This window comes from Leuresthes tenuis, unplaced genomic scaffold (assembly GCF_036924035.1).
Source record: "Leuresthes tenuis unplaced genomic scaffold, fLeuTen1.0.hap1 SCAF_4, whole genome shotgun sequence".
Lineage (NCBI taxonomy): Eukaryota > Metazoa > Chordata > Actinopteri > Atheriniformes > Atherinopsidae > Leuresthes > Leuresthes tenuis.
In genome coordinates, this window is record NW_027325358.1 from 11330179 (window position 1) to 11349611 (window position 19433).

The window sequence follows — 19433 nt, forward strand, 5'->3', positions numbered from 1 at the left end:
TTAACTAATGGACTTTTTGTCCCTCTGTTTTCGTAAGTCAGCGGATTCTAGATTCATTCTAAATTGATCAATGATAATTGTCAAGAGAACAGTTTTACTTTATAGAAAGAAAATTAAGCTTTAAAATAACATGTACTTTAGCTTTGCAAAGTGTTGTGCAGATTTGAGTTTTGAGCAGAATCTAAAAGAGAAACGCTTGCCAATTCATTCATATAACAACAGTTTGACTGCCAGATCGTATTTTGTCCATTTTTTTATCAAAAATACGCTTTGACTCACAGAGATTTTTTGAGAATCTCATCTTCTGTATCCGAGTCCACAAAAAAATCTGAACCCCGTAGTCCATGTAGCATGAATTATACCATGAATGGCTGCGCTAAAAGCACAAAACAGCAAGGACCCGCAGTTACCTACACGATGACAGCTTGTAAGAGATATTCCTGTTTCAGGGCTTTTCTATTTTTTCTAGATGGGAGGAGAGGTCTCTCTGTCAGGTCAATAGACAATAGTGTTTGAAACAACAATATCCTTAACTTCAGTCCCTTCCAAAACCCATCTCCATGTCAGAGCTCTTTGAGACTAAGTGTACTTGGTGAACTGTGAGGACCAAGTATCAGCTGGGACTGTTCTAAAGATCTTCCAAATGCATAACAATGAAGATTTAATCGTATCAAGCCTGTGTGAATTACTAGGTTATTAGGTCAGTAGTAGCAATGTTATTTAACCGTATCTGACAGTGTACATACAGGTCATAGTAGCTGAATGATATGTAACGTGCCTCATTGTGAATTATCAAGGATCTTTTAATATGCTCAGTTTGGAGCTTTGGAGACTTTTTTTTGCAGATGACTCTGTGTGTAGGACATATTTCCCGGCAAATTGTGATATTTTATCAGCCCCTAAGCAAGTCAGTTTGGTGCCTAAACCCAATCATGATCTCTAAATTTTAGTAACTAGCAAGTAATAAAAGAAAAATAGGTTCAGAGTTACAACAAAAGGACAAATGTTTGTGATAGTTTCATTAAATACAATGAGACAATATGCCTGTATTTAGTCGTCTTTGTTACCAGGTACATGTAAAAATTGATAAAGAAAATATAAAGGACATAAATAAATAGATCACATTTTGTGACAGTGTGACAAAATTAATCTAACAGCTATTAATACAAAAAGTAGATAATTTTGCTGTTCTAATGCAAGATACACAGCAAAAAAAGAATAAAAAAAGTGGAGTAAACATTGTACTTGACCTTATCGTGTGAACAAAAGCAAGCGCCCTGGTGGATTGTACTGCTTCAAATCAGCAGGATGTGTGGATAAAAAAAAACAAGAATGTTTGAAAAGTACCCATTTGATAATAATATTCACCTCTGATAATTCAAAGCTAGTTTTTGTTGTTCCAAAAATGCTTAACCTGGGTTTAAATGCTGTAAACAGCAATAAAAAAAAAACTAAAGTGGTTCTGAAATAAGGAATTCAGTGACTGTAACCAGTATACTGCTCTGAACTGATGCTTATCTATTCTTGTCTCACATAAGGGAGAGCTACCTTTAAACATGCTCCCAATTCAATAGCATTGTAAAATGGCTTCTATGTATCCTATATAATTGCCACGAGTATTACATTACAAGGCAGCACTCCCCAGGTACTCTGACGTCCTCCCACCATACAAAAACATGCATGTTAGGTTCATTTAAAATTGTCCCTAGGAGTGAGTGTGGGTGTAAATGGTTGTTTGTCGGGTTACGGTGTGGCCCTGTGGTGGACTGGTGACCTGTCCTGTAGAAAATGAATGGATGGATGTTTAATCGGTCTAAATGCTGGTTTAAGACGATGATGTAGCCATATCTAAAACACACCAGTATAGATATATGCACACATAATATTCAATATTTATTTTTTAGATAGATAGATAGATAGATAGATAGATAGATAGATAGATAGATAGATAGATAGATAGATAGATAGATAGATAGATAGATAGATAGATAGATAGATAGATAGATAGATAGATAGATAGATAGATAGATAGATAGATAGATAGATAGATAGATAGATAGATAGATAGATAGATAGATAGATAGATTACAATTAATAGTGTCTCTGCAATATTATTCAGGCGGGTCACTGACATTAATTTATTCATTCAACATATACATACATACATAACAGGACCATTAGGAATCACAACATGATCAAAATAAAGGAAGAATACAACATATTTTGATACTCTATACATTCTAACATAGCTTCATTTGTAGAGTTTAATTCAGTGTTCTTCAAGGCATGTTTATTCTACAGAAAAAAACAAACATTTTATTGTGAATTCATTCCATAACTAGATCAATGAGGGGCAGTGATTGGTCATTTAGCAAAAGCTGAGGTTAGCAAGTGGTTACTGAAGTAATTTATCATCCACTGTATCAAGATAATTTTAGTGCAACAATATATATCAGTGCATATACAGAGGTGGCTATATGCAAAGTAAGGCACAGTGTTAATGAATAATGCAAAGCTGTTATACCATAGAGCAAATACTTCATTTTGGCTCCTTTTAAACAGGAAATATACAGAAAAGCATTAGTTTGTACATGCTATACACCATTAAACTGCCGCTTTCAAGCATTGCTATTGTTAAAATGGAGTGGAAAATACATTAGTTTTGAGCAATTATTCAGCATGATCAAGCATCTTTAACTTTTTCATCATAAGTCCCACTGCCCTTGTATGCTGTCACATAGCCACTGGTGTCTGGGATGTCCTCGCGCCCACCCTTTCCCTTTCCTTTGCCTGACTCGTCAAACCGCTCCTTGTGTGAACCGGTGTACTTAGAAGTATCAGTCAGTCTGTCCACCGCCGCTGCCTTTGCCACTTTCTAAAAGCAATGGAACATAAAAGTTGAGGCCAAAACTCCAACCGCAAACAAACAATATCTAAGTGTGGCATATTGAAGTAGTTATAGTCATCTATGTGTGACACATTGGACAATGAAATTGACGTATGGGCTCATCCTAGCAGCTTTTAGATACTTATATAAAATTCATCATCAGAGAAAGCCTTGCTCTGACTCCTAAGCTCATGGAACAGCATTTAGCTAACTCTTATTGACAAATGGTGTTTTTTTTTACTCTTCTGGAAAATATTCATTTTTCTTGCTATGACAAGTTTGTAGGAGCCACCAACTTAGTGTTTCTTGATGGTGTACTAAATTAATATTACATAATCTTAATTCAAATTGTTCCAGGGGTACAAAAGTGGCTTAACTTCATTGACCTTTGTGTAGTGCAGAGGAATGTCTGTCTAAAGATAGAGTGTTGAATATGACAGTGGCGCCATCTACTACTATAACAGTGAATTACACAGAGGCAAACAATCACCCAGATCCTAAATTAAATTTCAAATTTTAATTTGGGGCTGTAAGAGGCAAAAAGATTCAGGAAATAAAACAAAATGAGATGTGGATAACCTACCACGAGTCTGTTCGATTTTGTTGGGGCTCCTTGGTGGGTCATTAACAACAAGGAACAACAAGGACTTTATTTAAATCAAGAGAAGGCCTAGACCTAACCAAACAGCATATGAAAGCAAAAGGAAACAGCCAGTGATCAGTACCAGAATCATTATGGAAGTATGTAACAAAATAGCTGTTCCAAAATGGTCTCGATTTTAGGTGACATGACAGAAATAACTGGAAGCCCTCTCTACTGTACCCCCTTCCCTACGCTGTGGCTCGTTAAGTAAAGTAATACTCCAGAATGACACTGGAGTGTTTCTCTCTCGCTGTCCAGTATGGCTGTGAACAATGTCTAACAGTTTCAAAAGATATTTTGGGCTTATGCTTGAAATGGTTGACAAAACTATCACAAAGACTTGGGAATGGGAACATGATGATCTCATTCATAAATATAAGTCTTAAACAAAACTGAACCAACAACTTTCATCAATACATAAACCAATGTTACTCGTTCTATCCAAACTTATCCATTTGAAACTATAAACATACTTGTATGAAAGTAGGTCAATCAGAAGTCTATAACAAAGTTCCAAGACGCTGCACACTTTTGGATGTGTTTTGGATTTTGCTATCACAACACGATACTCACAGTGACCCCAACATTGGCAGGTTCCTTCCCAACAATGAGTCCATAGAGCTGCTGAAGTGCCTCCTCTTTGCTCTTGCCTTTAAAACGCTTAGGAGCCAACTCAGTCAGGGCCTGGTTGAATTGCTCAAACGTGATTACACGAGCTGATTTTGCCCTGAGAAAACACAAAACTAATGCTTAAATAATAAAATAAAATAACAATATTAGACAAACAATATCCTATACCTGTTTGGATATATACACAAGCCACATGTCAGAGAAGGAGATATCTTTGGATAAAACAAATAAGCACTACTGTCTGGAGTTAGCTGTATAAATTATGTTCTGTCTAAACAAACCTTGAGAGACAAAACCAAATGGTCAGGTAGGAAAAATTATTTATTGCAAAAAAGTTAACTCAATTATTAAAAAGGCAATGAGAAACTGCAGACTGTACACCTTTGTTGGCTGTGAAATATTTGTTAAATTAATAATATTTTGCCTATTGAAGGTGAATCCTGGCTTGAGTCTTACTTGACTTTGCTGAAAACTATGTCAACATCTGTGGTGGTGACATTCTTGCCGTCATTGATGCGACAGTCTTTGCAGAGCTTCGAAAAGTTCTTGCCGTTCATTTCCTTCCCTGTGGCTTTGGTGTCCCCGTGGACAGCAAACTTCTGGAAGGAGCTTTCAACCTGTGCGACAGACACTGAACCCTCGGCCATGCTAAAAGATGCACATAAAGTTTCTGGTCAGTTTAAAGTGTGTTGCTGATAATCAGCTGATCGTGTATGAGCCATTTCAATGCATTAGCTACATGTTGTTACACAGTATGAACTCTAAATCAATTCAATTCATTTCTATTATTGAGACAGCTTGCAAAATGGCAGAATTTAGTCAAGTTGATAATGACCCCATTAGTCAGTTGCCTGCTTGTCTGCCAATAAATGGCGACCATAATGATCATTTGGTCTCTTGCTCTTATATACACACATGCAGATACACCCTTTTACATCCATCATAGTGTTAGTGTTACTGAAGCTGCTTTCAAGCCAATTTAATTCAATCAACTCACTTTCCAAATGGCCTCTCTGCTCTTCAGAGAACAGTGAATGACCAGAAATGTTCTTTCACTTTCTCTTATGCTGTTACTCAGCCTCTGTCTTACAGACACACACTACAGAGCACAGATTTATCCATCCCTTTAGACCTGTTACATTCATGTATGTTGGTATTAAGTAAGTCTGGTTATCAAACAGTGATGTAAAAACATGATCTAAGAGTGGATTTTAAGGTGGACAGACCTTACAAAATAGTTCATCAGTTTTTAATTGTAAATCTACTATAACTCCAATTTTCACGCTTGCAGGCAAGTGGTTTTTTTCAGTTCTAGAGAAAACCCGTTCATGAGTAGACATGGGAACAAAAATAGCCATTGAGTACAATGACATACTATGATTAATATTACAAAGCTACATGACATTGTTAGAATAATCCTGACTGTCTTGAAAAAAAATCACCAATACTTGCTATATCTTTAAATAAACATTTGTGATTTGTCAATACAGTAGCATAACAACTAGTCCTAAGCCTTGTTAGCCTGTTAAGATTATTTATTCTTCTTTCTACCCTTGCTGCAAGGACAACAGTGATGGTGTAATTTCTCGTAACTTAAGACGTACCTGCTGTCATAAATTAAAGGATGCTGCTGAAATGTTTAGGAAAATCCTCAATGGGTTGCCTGTTGTATCCTTCCCCTTTGTTCTCTGGCTCTCCTCCTTCCTGCCACTCCCTGGCTTTTTCACAGTGATGGCAAAGATGGAGAAGTGCAGAGAAGCAAGAGGAGAGAGGGAGGGGTGAGATGGGAGGAGGGAGAAAGTACCGACCAGCACAGTCAATGACATCATAGGTACTCAGACCCACTTGTGTCTCTTCAGTCTCATTAGCTCCCTGTTTCTGTTTAGTCTTGCATCTATGGAGGGATCTATCATGTTTTATGTCTGATTTTATTTCACTCCATTATTAATCTTTGTTCACATTTACTTTTTCTGGGAGGGTAGACACTTGCACTTCTTATAACTCTGAGCGAGTTGTTCTCATTCTTTTATCGCCTCCAAAACATTAAATTCAAGTCTCAGCTATCTGCCATGTCCAGTGTGCATCTATCAAGCACCCTCTTACTGTCTCTCTTTCTCCCTTCAACTGTTGTCCTTACAAGAGTCCTGTTGTTTGGGCAAAAATGAGAATGGCGCTTCATAGAACAAAGAGCTCTAACAACACAAAGCTGACACATTACAGAAAAAATAACCCTTTACCTTAATATCCTTAAAGCATCATTACAGTATTTGGCAGTTTTTTGCTTATTGGCTCCTTCTACAGTTGTGGGATATAACACCCTGTCATTTATGCTTTAGAACCAGGCAAAATACACCACTAGAAGCCGCAAAATATGTCAAGAGACATGGAAGGGTAATATTACAGGACCTAAAAAGGATACGACGAGACATTTTTTTTATCCTATGGTTGATAGTGATTGAATATTAGCAGTGCCAATTCTGTATCTGATACAGAATATGAATATAATTTAGAAAGTAAACAGGAGTAAACAGTATAAACAAATGCCAATCCCAATGTCCAGATACTATGAAAAAAAATCAACTATATTTTTGTACACATATACATATATATATGAAATAGAGAATTAGTAATAGAATTAAAAGAGTAAAAACAAACAGTTCAAGTCCAGTAAAATACAGTCGAAGAGTAAGATAAAAGAAAGAGTCTGTGCATGGGGCTAATATAACCAGTAAAGAAGAAAATGTATGTTATGACTTAACATGATCACAAAAAGCTATTTTTCTGATACAAAAAAATTGTAAGGATTTATTTATGTTTCCCCCAACTTGTAATGGCAACAGTGTTTTTTTTTTCCTTTTCCTTTTTTTTCAGTACCAGCAGGAAACCCAAGTACTGCAGTCCAGTATCGCAGCTACCAGGCGCTCCTGGACACGTTCAGGCCTGGGAATGTGCATAACAAAGGTTGTGTAAGTCAAAATGAGTCCCGAGCTCAGGTGAGAAGTTTTAAGGTTAAAAACTTCTATAGTATTGCTTTAAAACTAAATATTTTTCCCAATGTCATTCTGCAGCATGGCAATGACCTTAAACAAACTCAGCTTCCAGCCATGGGGAACAATCTTGAGTAACAAGAATAACAGGATTAGTCAGTTTAAAGGCCACAGAGCCCTCAACTCAACTTTATGGAATGGAAGGGACAGAAGTTAAGCGTGAATTTGTTGTGAGTTGAAGGTTTTTCCATAGCTCTAACTGAGTACGAACCTAAACCATCCATCCATTTTCTATACCCGCTTAATCCATTGCTCGGGTCGCCGGTCACCTTTTACTTGCTTAGCTATTCACAGTGAGAAATTTTCATCAGGGGCCCGAATGCTGGCACACTGTGTAGCATAATGTAATGAGATGAGTAAATGTAATAGGATGAGTAAATATGGATGATATTAAATAAATCTATCATTAAAGTGTTTTCAGTAACAGTATTCGAAAAATAATACCTGAGCTTTAACTGTGGTGTTGTGTTATTCTTTTAAGTAGAATACATGTCAATCAATTGTTTTAGAGGGATAACTTACAAATACTTTCCTTTTGCTTTTTAGTGTGTTTGGATTATTATTTCATAATTTCTCTCGTAATTGCAATAATTTCTGAAAATCTTTATTCATCTGTTGATTAATTCTATCTGATTTTAAGGTTTCAAATATGCTTCAGTGGGAACCCACATGTTCTATGTTTTGTTGACAATACAAACAGTACAGGTTGTTTTGACATCAGGCACATCACGAAACTGCTCAGTCACATGGGTGTGAAGGACTGTCTCTCCAGTGTATGAAATTCTCTCCCATGAAGAGACAACTCGCAGATTTGCTTTTTGTCCAGTATGTTATTAGAGTTGCCAAGCAGCTTGAGGTGATGTCTCATATGATGAAATCTAGATATTTGAAAAGTACAGACAAAAAAAAATACAGCCGGGAGAATTCCTGCTTCTTAATAAGTTATGATTTCTGAATACAAAAAAACATAATAATTTTGTATTCTTGAATCTTCACACATGAATAAATGATGGCACGTTAGTTGAAATCAAATGTCACGATAATGCAGCAAGATTTTACAAGGTGTTGTTCATAGGTGGTGAAGAGTAGTGTAGCAGTAGTTATTTTGCTGACAACTTGACCTTACTGTGTGAGTTCGCCTGATATTCTTGCTTGTAAGCAGATTTCATCTTGTATGCAGACCTCAGTACTTTCACTCAAACAGACAATTGTGACAGACTAGACAACAGATTGTGTGGGAAGGCATCACCTTACTGCTTATAGTAGAAACAAAGGCCTTACCTTTAAATATCAGCAACAGACTGCAATGTGTGGTCAGAAAAGCAGTAGTAGATTCAGAGGAGCCAGTGGAGGGACTTTTGTGGAACTTTCAGACTTCCTACACTTGACTTAATGGACTTATCAACATTTTGAAGATTCACAAACTAAAACTACTCAGTTTTGTTTCTCATATTTACATAATTTGGCATCATGGCTGAATCTGATTTCCCTTTACCACCAGATTCATTCTGTCAACTGTGTGCGGATGGACTGAGAGACCCAGTCACTATTCCATGTGGTGACACTTACTGCCTGGAGTGTATCAAGATCTACTGGGATCAGTTTGATCACATGGGTGTGTACAGCTGTCCGCAGTGCCGTGCGACCTTCACGCCACGGCCCGTCCTGAGACGCAACCTTCCCGATGTTCACCACCAGCCACGGTCACAGCTTCCAGAGCTCAGACCTTTTCCCTACATGCATCGTGACTCCTATTGTGATTTCTGTGTTGGCCGTCGCAACAAAGCTGTCAAGTCATGTCTTATGTGCCTGGCTTACTACTGTGAAACGCACGTCAAGCCTCATTATGAGTCCTCTACTTTCAAGAGGCACAAGCTCGTGGATGAGACGGGCCACCTGGACAGGAAGATCTGCCCCCAACATGAGAAAGGCCTGGAGTTGTTCTGTCGCTCTGACCAGATGTGTATATGTGTGCTGTGTACTGTCAGAGAGCACCGCAGCCACAACATTGCTTCTGCAGAAGAGGAGCGCATTGAGAAACAAGTGAGTCTTACTTATTTGGGGCAATTACACAGAAAATTGGTTGAAACTAAAATGGCATCCTCTTCCTCTGAATGATTTACAAAATCCTGACTTGTTGTCTTTGTTTTATTCCATTAGAAAGTCTTGGTTGTCACCCAGTCTGAAGTACAGCACATCATTTCAGAGAGGATGAAGGAGCTGCAGGAGCTCAAGCATAATGTGGATGTGCTAAAAGTAGGATAAGGACTAACCCAACATAAAAGCCTGCATCTCTACATTACAGATTGTAGTGGTGTAATTCTGTTTGTGCCTAAAAGCTCCGGATAAACTGACTTTACTTTTTCAGGGTGCTGCCCACCGAGCACAGACAGAAAGTGATAAGACCTTCCATGAAATGCTGCAGGCGGTCGAGCGCTGGAAGTCTGAAATCAATCAGATGATAATGGCCAACATGCAGGCAGCAATGTCACAAGCTGAGGGCTACGTTGAGCGCCTGGAGCAAGAGATAATGGAGCTGCAGCGCCGAGATGCAGAGCTACGACAGATCCTTGAAACAGAGGACAATATTCACTTTCTGCAGGTGCTCAAACAGAATTGCAGCAACTAGTATTAATTTAATTATCTTGCAAAATATTACACTAATTTAAAAGTTATTTACAAATCTCTTTTAAATGTGTCTTTTTAATTAGTTTAACATCACTGTAGAATTGTCTTAAACATATTTTATTAGCTTTATGCTTATCAATCCTATATTATTTCTCAAGAGGTAAGAGAGATGTGCTTTAGCTAAATTTTCAGATGTTGGCATCACATGGGCTTGGTGGAAAATATAATTTTACAAAATTATGGCACTTCTTGTTAAAACAGAATTTTCCAACCCTGTGTGTTCCTCCTGAGGCCATGGTTCCCAAAGTGCTCATCAACCCCCAATTCTCCTTTGGAGAAATAAGCAAAACAGCCACAGATATGAAAGACAATCTGGATGACATCTGCAAAAAAGAACTGAGCAAAATCTCCAAGATAGGTATGTTCCTGATATGACGTGTATATTCTGAGTACTTTAAAGTGATCCAGAGATCAGCCAACCTAATGCTGAATATCTCTACAGTTAGTGAAACTCCTGTCTACATACTTTTGCCAAGAAATGGAGACAAACGGCTCAAAGGTTTGTAAACTGAATCCTTAAATTTCAGTTTTGGTCATATAAGAATAAGCAATTTTATGCAATTTACTGAACAATAATTAGAAAACCCACTGTTTTATGTCCAACTAGTTCCATCCAGGGTCGATTTTCAGGAGCCAAAATCGAGAGCAGACTTTTTGAGATGTAAGTAAAGTTTTTAGGTTTCCGTCCATATGCTGATTTTTTCATTGACTTGTTTCTATACAACAGCAAAATGTATTTTTCAATTTTACAAATCCAGCATATTCTGACATATTTAGTTGTTATGAGTAAATCATTAAGAAATGTATGCCGTGGTTGTTTTGCTTAGATTCCTGCAAGATGTCCTTCGATCCAAACACGGTGTACAAAGAGCTTGTCTTGTCAGATGGGAATCAAAGAGTCACACGAAAGAAAACAATCCAGTTTTACCCAGATCATCCAGAGCGCTTTGATGGTTTCTCCCAAGTGCTGTGCAAAGAGTCTCTGGCTGGTTTCAGATTTTACTGGGAGGCTGAGTGGAGCGGGGAGTTCTCCGTGGGGGTGGCCTACAGGAGCATCAGCCGCAAGGGCAAGAACTCACAAAGCCTGCTGGGCTACAATGACAAGTCGTGGAGTCTCCTCTGCTCAGACTCAGGCTACTCAGCCTGGCACAACAAAGTAGACAGCGACCTTCCTGATGCTCCAAGGGCCACACGAATAGGTGTATACTTAGACTATGCAGGCAACACTTTAGCCTTTTATTCAGTATCAGAGAATATCCAACTCATCCACAAATTTAAAGCTCAGTTCAGTGAGCCTTTGTATGCTGGTTTTGGTGTGGGCTCCTCAGTTACCCTCTGCCAACTGAAGCAGAGCACCCTGCCTTACACTTAAAAAACAGAGTGTAGAACTCACACAGATTGTTCCTCTTCAGCACATTTTGAAAATGAAAAGTTTCTACATGATTTAGCGTTCTTCACCTTAACCTGCTTCGAATTCAAGTAACAGATAACACTGTATCATATCTTTGTATCTGTTGTTCTTTTACAGCTCTTGCAGAACACTGTGAATAATTTAAGATTGTGTATCTTGTACAAAACCCACTCTCTTTTAAATCAGTTTGATCTTAGCTTTCTTTTGCTGTCAAATGCTAAACTATGATCACCAGTCAATGCATAACTGTGTTTGTCTGCTGTTAAATGCTGAGCAAAAATTAACAATGGAACTATATAGTTTATCAGAAAACTGTGATGCGACTAAAATGTTTACATGGATGGAGTAAACCAGTAAAGAAAAGTGAATGCATTCTCTAAATATGATGAAAGCTCCAGATTCAGGGAGTAAGGTGTTAAATCACTACACATTGCCTCAATGTTTTTGCGTTATTTGTCACAATATGCTGTACTTTTTACATTGTCACTTAAGTGATGAATATCTTTCCTATAATCTCACATATATACACCCATAAAACATTATTTATGTTATGATATATTGAATGTTTGAGTAAACATTTTCAGTCAATCAAGAAACATGATCGTATTGTACTTGGGCATGTGTAAACTTTGTTTAAAAGAAAAGCTTCACACTAAGGTCAAGCAGTTTTCAGATCCTTCTGATTAAACCTTTTATGTCTAACCACACCCTGCCAGTGGGGTTGGGCCAGTGTCTTTCTGTGTCTGTTCATCACCACGTGTTAGTTCATAAGTAGTGACAATTCTCTTTATTTTATTTTTCCCTTTGAATTCTAACATAAAATATCCAAATTGTTTGTGTGAAAGTAATAATACTGAATTATGTGACTAAAATGTGTCTTCCCAGCTGAAGCATAATGGATTTCAGAAACTGAATATGAATATAAACTCCTTGTTGGTGTCCATCCATCCATCCATTTTTTATACCTGCTTAATCCATTTCAGGGTCATGGCGGAGCAATTCAGGGTCACCCAATGGAAACTGGAAATTCAAAATTTTTCGAGATTACAAGTGAAATATCTGAAGATAACCAAGTTTTTTAGTGATAATGGGTTAATTATGTCATTCTTTTTAGATAACAGGGACTGTTTTCTTGAGATGACAGATTGTTATATTTTGTTAGTTAGGCCTAAACACTATGATCATCTGAAGTGCAGCTACAGACTGAAGCAGAGTTGGTCAAAGTTATCTTTGCCCACAGATGCCACTGTTTGTGCTCCGGAGCATACATTTAGTAAAAGTGCAACAACACAGTCACACATGCTAAAGGTCTTCCCCAACTGCTTTAACATTAGTAAACAGTGGAAATAGTTTTTAACATAAAAAGCACTTATATTCAAGTCACTTGTATTCAAACCACAATCATCTCGTGATTGAGAAAACAAAGTTAGTTTTCTCATGATTGCAGGTTACGCTGTGCTGATTTCTTGATGAAGTAAGATATATCAGCTTGTTATCAAATGAAAACAAGCTTTGTTATCTATGATCAACTTGTGATATCGAGATAACATTATGTATATGCAGCATTTACAGTCGGTCAAATCCAATTCCAATCTCAAAAAAGATAATGGTACAAAAGTTCATAAGAATCACACAGAAAAAATTCACAAGATTAGTTTAGCCACCTTTTTTAGAAAGAAGCACTAAAGCACCCTAAGAAAATATCAACATGAATGGGTACAAAAGCAGAGTGCAGTACCCACCTTGTCCTAAAGTGAAAGCAGCTTTTTACAGTGTTACAAAACCATCGCTCACGTGTCTATATAAATTTAATACAACCAATAAAAGTTCATCTTATTAAATCAAAACACATGTAATATGGACCGTTCCATTTAATGAGCTTGCTGGAGCTCTTCTTGTCACTTTTGCCGAAAGTGTTATTTAGAGCAACTTCTATAATGACTGGTAGGAAAGCCTTTTTTTTGTCCCATGATTTGGAAGACAAATGACCAAAAGGCACAGAACTACTTTACATGTTTTGTTTTGCTTCAGAACACAACATAGCCACAGTCCTGTATGCAAACTCACAGATGTTTTAGGCATTCAATCATCAACCAGATTTAGTTCACTGAGTCCAAAAGCGGTTGCTTATAACTCTGTTGTTAAGTCACCTTATTCATATATCACGACTCTTAATGTTTTGTAATATCGTATACAAAAAAGAAATGCATAGCTACAGAAATAACAGTGAAGGACAATCCAAGAATGACCAGACAAATGCATTTAATATAACATGAAAACTACAAAAATCTATTCTGTTGTTAACTTTTTACATTTTTCTGTGGTTCCACAGGTAATGAAAACTATTAAAGGAAGCTTGTGACTTAATCTTGTTATTCCACTGGATTCTTAAAGTGTTCACAAAACCCTGCATTTCCACCCAACCTCCAACTTGGAGCTACTTAACTAAACAGAAAAGTATTTTCCTTAATAGTGTTTAATTTTTTTAAACACCATTTCCCTTTCTATTTACCTTCACTACTTCTTCATTTATTCAGTTGTATACATAGAATACACAAAAATAGTATGAAGCCAATTGCTCTGTAGGGGCTACAATGTCTTCTTAAGAAAGGAGCACCTCATTTGAATTAATAAAACTTTTTTTTAAAAGAATACATAATACTGTGTCAGGCCCAAACACAGAGAGATAGTAAACTGCCTAACCAAGAGATTATAAAAGTTTGTATAAGAAATGCCAGGTCCTCACTCAGTAAAAACAGGTTTAGCAATAGTATTGAGTCAAAAAATTTGACAGCGATTAAACATTTAAACTCATATTAATATCATAAAACAGAGGTCACACTGTGTATATGCTTTTCTTTATAATTACAGTATCTATTCTATTTATAAGGGATACGATGTGAAACTTTTATTTTCACTCAAAATGCAGCTACTTATTTGTATCATCTTATGCTGAAATATGGTATTGATGGATACCATGAGCAGTCATAAGACACAACTTACATAACTCACTACAGACGCAGATATGAGTATGTGTATTACTAAATGTCCACTGACATTTTCTCTGGAAATTAAGCCAGCATCACCAGAGGTGTGTGTGAAAATAGGAATAGAAGATATGTATAGAAAAATTGGAAACATGTTTTCAAGCTAATGTTTTTAACATGAACATTTTTAACTCCATGAAATTAGCCTCCTGCAGCCTTTCTATTTTATTTACACATTTTTCAGTGTATTTAATTATGCCAACAGTGAGCCAGGTTGAACTAGAAGAGTCTAAAATAAGATGATCTGATTTATTCATCACATTTTGTTGCATTGCATTGATGCTGAAACACAGTGGGATACAGGATGGAGTCTGAGTCTCCACTCGCAAGTCCTGAATGGCAATAAGGTAGCTGTCGACATGAAAGTCATGACACATACAGCGGTAGGATAAATAGGATCAGGTTTGAGGCAGGAGGACAGAGCAGAGGCTGAGCCAAAGAGAGGTTTGATAGATACTGACTCCATCTCAACGCCGAACTACAGACTGTTTTAAATACAGCTTGTCAAGGTATTAACACAGAACTTCGAATCTTCTCTTATTTGCTGATTGACCAGAGCTCCATATTTCCCCAACAAGTGGATATTCAGGATTGTGTTTCAGATTGAAGGTATGGCATTTTAATTATATAGTGCTTTATCTACTTTGTATCAACCATAGATTTCAGATTTGGATCTTTGTCTCTTTTGTATTTACAGACACAAAATGAACACCACTGTCGCAGAGAACGGTTCTTCAACCCCCACCGAAATTATTCAATATCATGATACAACTTTTGCCATAATCTCAGCTGCAGTTAACAGCATTGTGAGTCTTCCTTTAAATGGTTACGTCATGTGGCTGATTTTAAGAGGACCCAGAGGGACTTTAGCAGCAGACTTCTTTTCTCTGAATGTGGCAGTGTCAGAGATGCTTTTCTCCTTGTGCAGCTTTTTCTACATTGTTTATGTAAAACAAAAATCATTTCTCTGTTTTCAAGTGTTTATCTTTTCACTTGGCCTTCTTTATACAGCTCGTCCACTCTTCCAGTGTTGCATCTGTGTTGAGTGTTATGTTGGGGTTGTTCACCCTGTGATTTTTCTCCAGTATAAACACCTGAGGTACAAAGTGGCCTCTGTCTGTGTTGCAGAGTTGATTACCTTGGTGTCATGTACCTATCATATGCACACTTTTTTTAATTATTTGTATCTTTATGGATTTTTCATCCAAAATGTGTTCTTCCTCCTTGTAATGCTCTTCTGCTGCATTACCGTTGCCAGGGCTCTGAAACACTCAGGACCAGGGGAAAAAGTCAAGAGGAGGAAGAGGAATGCAGTGAAGAGAAAAGCCTTTAAAATAATTCTGCTGATCATGATTTTCATGACCATTAATTTCTTTTCATATGTGGCTGTTATTCCATTGCAGTGTTGCATCAGTCCAGTAGATTTTAATAATGCCTTGATCATTTGCACAGGCTTAGCATTAGCATGTGGCTTTGTACAGCCCCTCCTCTACCTCCACCGGAGTGGAAAACTTATTTGCCTCCGAGGGCTTTAGGTATAATCATCTATTTTTAAAAGCAATGTCAATTTATATCTAACATGTATTGGTATGTTCTGATTTTGGTGTGGTGAGACTGTATTTAAACCACTGTTGTATTCTTTTATACGACTTGTCACTGTTGATAGTTCTGAATATTTGTTACAAGTTTGGTAAACAATGTGAAATTTGTGAAAATTGCATCATCTGATCAATTTAACACTGATCTTTGAGCATTGACGGCCCGCTCGGTCTTTTACAAATCGTTATGATTACCTGTTGATGCGTGACAGACACTGCATGCGTGTGATGATCGTTTGCATGCGAAATCATCAGCAGTTGTGCAGCTGACACTTTACAAACATCAATGCTTCACATCTCACATCTCTCGCCATAACCCAAATAAGACAGATTTGATTGGTTTTCAAATTTTCATCTTGATAAAATTAAGTGCTAATGTTTGTAACTCTGGTTGTATCATTAGTGTCGCGTTCACTTCTGAGCTCTATGTTTTTACATTCTATGTTCAGTTTTAGCAGACTTTCCAAAATCCTGTGAATTTGTTTAAAGTACTTTATCCTATTTTTAATTGAACTTCATGCTCCAATTCCATGATCTGCATCAATGTTTTGTCCCAAGTTTGCCTGTTGGAAATTATAGAAAATTAAATTGGAAAAGTCTGAACATTTGATATCCAGCATGATGGGACTCAGTACTTATGAGATGATACAAGGTGGAATTTGATGGTAATGGTGAACCAATTATCCATCACAGAGACACACAAACACCTTGCTCGCTCATATTCCTAGGATCAATTTAGACCTTCCAGAGAGAACCCATGAATACAAAGGGGAACCATGCAAACTCCACACAGGCACCAGCTGGGATTCAAACTGGGAATGTGCTTGCTGTAAGGCGACGGTGCTAAACACCACCAACTTGCTGCCCTATTTCACTTGTTGCAACCCTAAACTGAATAAAATGTATGAATAATATCAGGAAAAAAATCTTTGGCATCTTCTTTATTTAATTTATATAAGTGCTCATTCGCGAGGTCATAGTGATTTAAGCATGACCCACCTGCCCAGTGACACATCATGTAATCAGCAGGTCCCAATAAGCCCCAACTGAGTCAAGTCATTAAGTTTTATAGCAACAATATAGTCAGGAACTAACAGGAAAATATTGGAAAAGCATATGTTGTGACACCCCCACTTCTAGTAATGGATGCACATTTGTTCAATAAAAAGTTCTTTAACATGTGCTATATCGAACTAAACTTGCCTATTGTATGTGTATATCTAGGGAAAAGTCAATAACTTGTCATGTCCAATTAATAATGCTAATCCAAATTCATCTGACCAATATGAAGTTAAAATGTTGTGAAAAATGTGTCAGAATAGAAAACAATTTAAATTTGAAAGCATTTTCCCTGTGCTCTTCACTTTATAAACAAACTCACATGGCAGGTTCCTCTGTTCAGATCTCTTTTCCATCTTTGTGACTTTAAAGATCTCATAAGGAGGAATCAGGACTTCTCTTTCGGATTCTCCAAGCTTAGAGTACAGTGAGATGTCTGCTCCAAAACATGTGTAAATCTCAAAGCACGTTTTTTCACCAAATTTGGCAGGACGAGGGTACCAACCCATTGAGCTGGAGGTAAAAGAGCCGAAGCGAATCTGCTTGTTCAGAGCATCTTCCCTGAAGTAGCTGTTGACTCTGCGAAAACCAGTCAGGCATCTTTCTCCTTGAGGTTTATGCGAGTTGAGAGTCTGCAGGGCATCTGTGAGGAAAAAGTGTAGTGTGTGATATTTGAACGTCGTCTTGTATTCATATCTTTGTGTTCGAACTGCAATATTGAATTCTGGATAGAGTTCTGGTTTGTCAAGAGTGTAAGCATATATAGCCATGATCTGTTCTTTCCTCAGAGTACCAGATGGTTTCTTGGCATGTTTATGATTCCATTTCTTGTTGTAGTACTTCTGTGCATCATTCCAAGCCTGTGTGAAATTTTTGTCCTTGTTTTTCTCATTCAGCAGAAACTCAGTCTTCACTTTTTTCTCCATTTTGTCTTTACAACCAGCATACATGTCATCAACAGAGTTTAGAGCCATATCCAGAGGAATAAAGTTCTGCCAAAAGTAAAGCAAATAATGAAAGGTGGAAGCGGAGAAAAAAAAATAAAGAACTGATATCGGTGCAGAGTTTACTGTAAGCAAGCTTCAACTCAACTCATATTACCTTTGCATATCCCATGGAGGCTCCAAATATCATCAGAACTGGCCAAATGGCCATGTTTACTATCTTGAATCAGCACACAATCCTGCACACAAAAGTACTTTGTTGATAAATTCACAGAAATTAATTTTTAGATAATTATATGTTTTAACTCAGTAAATTTATCAATTTTGAAATAGAGAGATACTTTCATCCCATTGGGATCATTATTTACTCACCTATTCTCACACATCAACGCCATAAGATATTTTTCAGCTTTATTTCCATGCTGGTTTCAAACCTGAAATTGAACTAATTTATGTCTTTTATTGTATCACTAAAGCTCAGTTCTCATGATGTGGTCCTGCTTCTAATGATGTGAAGGCAGGCACGTCTGCTTGTCTTTTACCAGCTGCAGGTCATTTCAATCAGGGCTGGGACTTTTGTACTGAATTGCAAGAATCTATTAGTTTGCAGATGATTCAGTTCTATCTGATATATTGAGACTTTTTAATTAGTTTTTGGATCAAATGAGTCATTCTATAAAGGTTTCGAGAAGCAACAGTATGAAGAAAACATAGCACATTGTGTTTTTTATACAAGTCCTCCATTTAAAATGACTTAGTAGGTTGTTTTATTCATCCAGTTCAATAACCCATAGGGGCATTCTCTAAATTATCATCCCTACCAGCAAGCAGGAGTAAAACACAGGTGTGTGCTGTTACAAGTAGCTCTTTCAACAACGAAATGTGAGTTGATACTACAGGTACTCTTTTTCACCTCTAGGTTACATTGAGTGAGTAACAGGACGACACTGGCCACTTTTTCATTGGATAACAAATCATTTAGGTTTAGAAATCAAAAATTATTGGTTGTGGTCACAAAATATAATTGTTACGGCAAAAATGCATTCTTTGTTTGATACTCCCTTCACCCATAGGGTCATTTTTACCATAAACTATCCCCCTGACAAATTTTCATACATCTCTCATTGGAGCACATTTGGGGTAATTTGTAAAGATGGATCATACCACCACTTGTGACAGTCCAGCTGTGACAGCTTTCTTTCTTGAAATCATGGAAAGGTTGTAAGGACATCAATTTTGTCCACATTTTTTTTTACTGTTATTTCACTTTTTCTGATGGATTCCAGAGTCCAATGCAAGAGTCAGTCTGGACACGTAGAAGCCCAGGCCACTGATCCACTGAACTTCCATTCCCATCACTTTGTCGCAGTAATAGCCAACTGCCACCCACTTATCTAATACTGGGCTGTCAGAAATAATTTGAATTAAATTAATCTGACAATGTCAGAGATAAAGAGAAGCCTTACCTGAGGCGTCTGA

General features: G+C 37.2%; 3 protein-coding genes across 3 annotated transcripts; 1 reads left to right on the top strand and 2 right to left on the bottom strand.

The window, feature by feature from the left end:
* Positions 1–2124: 2124 nt before the first annotated feature.
* tppp2 (tubulin polymerization-promoting protein family member 2) lies at positions 2125–5885 on the bottom strand. Its single transcript, XM_072383787.1, has 4 exons — positions 5765–5885; positions 4617–4808; positions 4104–4257; positions 2125–2875 (listed from the first exon to the last, which is right to left on the bottom strand). Exons 2-4 carry the CDS (start codon positions 4805–4807, stop codon positions 2684–2686), a joined length of 537 nt encoding a protein of 178 aa, XP_072239888.1. The 5' UTR covers position 4808; positions 5765–5885; the 3' UTR covers positions 2125–2683.
* A 2611-nt stretch (positions 5886–8496) lies between these two features.
* ftr84 (finTRIM family, member 84) lies at positions 8497–12259 on the top strand. The gene is made up of 7 exons (XM_072384567.1): positions 8497–9250; positions 9368–9463; positions 9576–9809; positions 10097–10253; positions 10338–10394; positions 10503–10556; positions 10723–12259. Exons 1-7 carry the CDS (start codon positions 8678–8680, stop codon positions 11265–11267), a joined length of 1716 nt encoding a protein of 571 aa, XP_072240668.1. The 5' UTR covers positions 8497–8677; the 3' UTR covers positions 11268–12259.
* A 5005-nt stretch (positions 12260–17264) lies between these two features.
* Positions 17265–18165, bottom strand: LOC140305207 (GPI-linked NAD(P)(+)--arginine ADP-ribosyltransferase 1-like). Its single transcript, XM_072383957.1, has 2 exons — positions 18112–18165; positions 17265–18002 (listed from the first exon to the last, which is right to left on the bottom strand). Exons 1-2 carry the CDS (start codon positions 18163–18165, stop codon positions 17265–17267), a joined length of 792 nt encoding a protein of 263 aa, XP_072240058.1.
* Positions 18166–19433: the final 1268 nt, after the last annotated feature.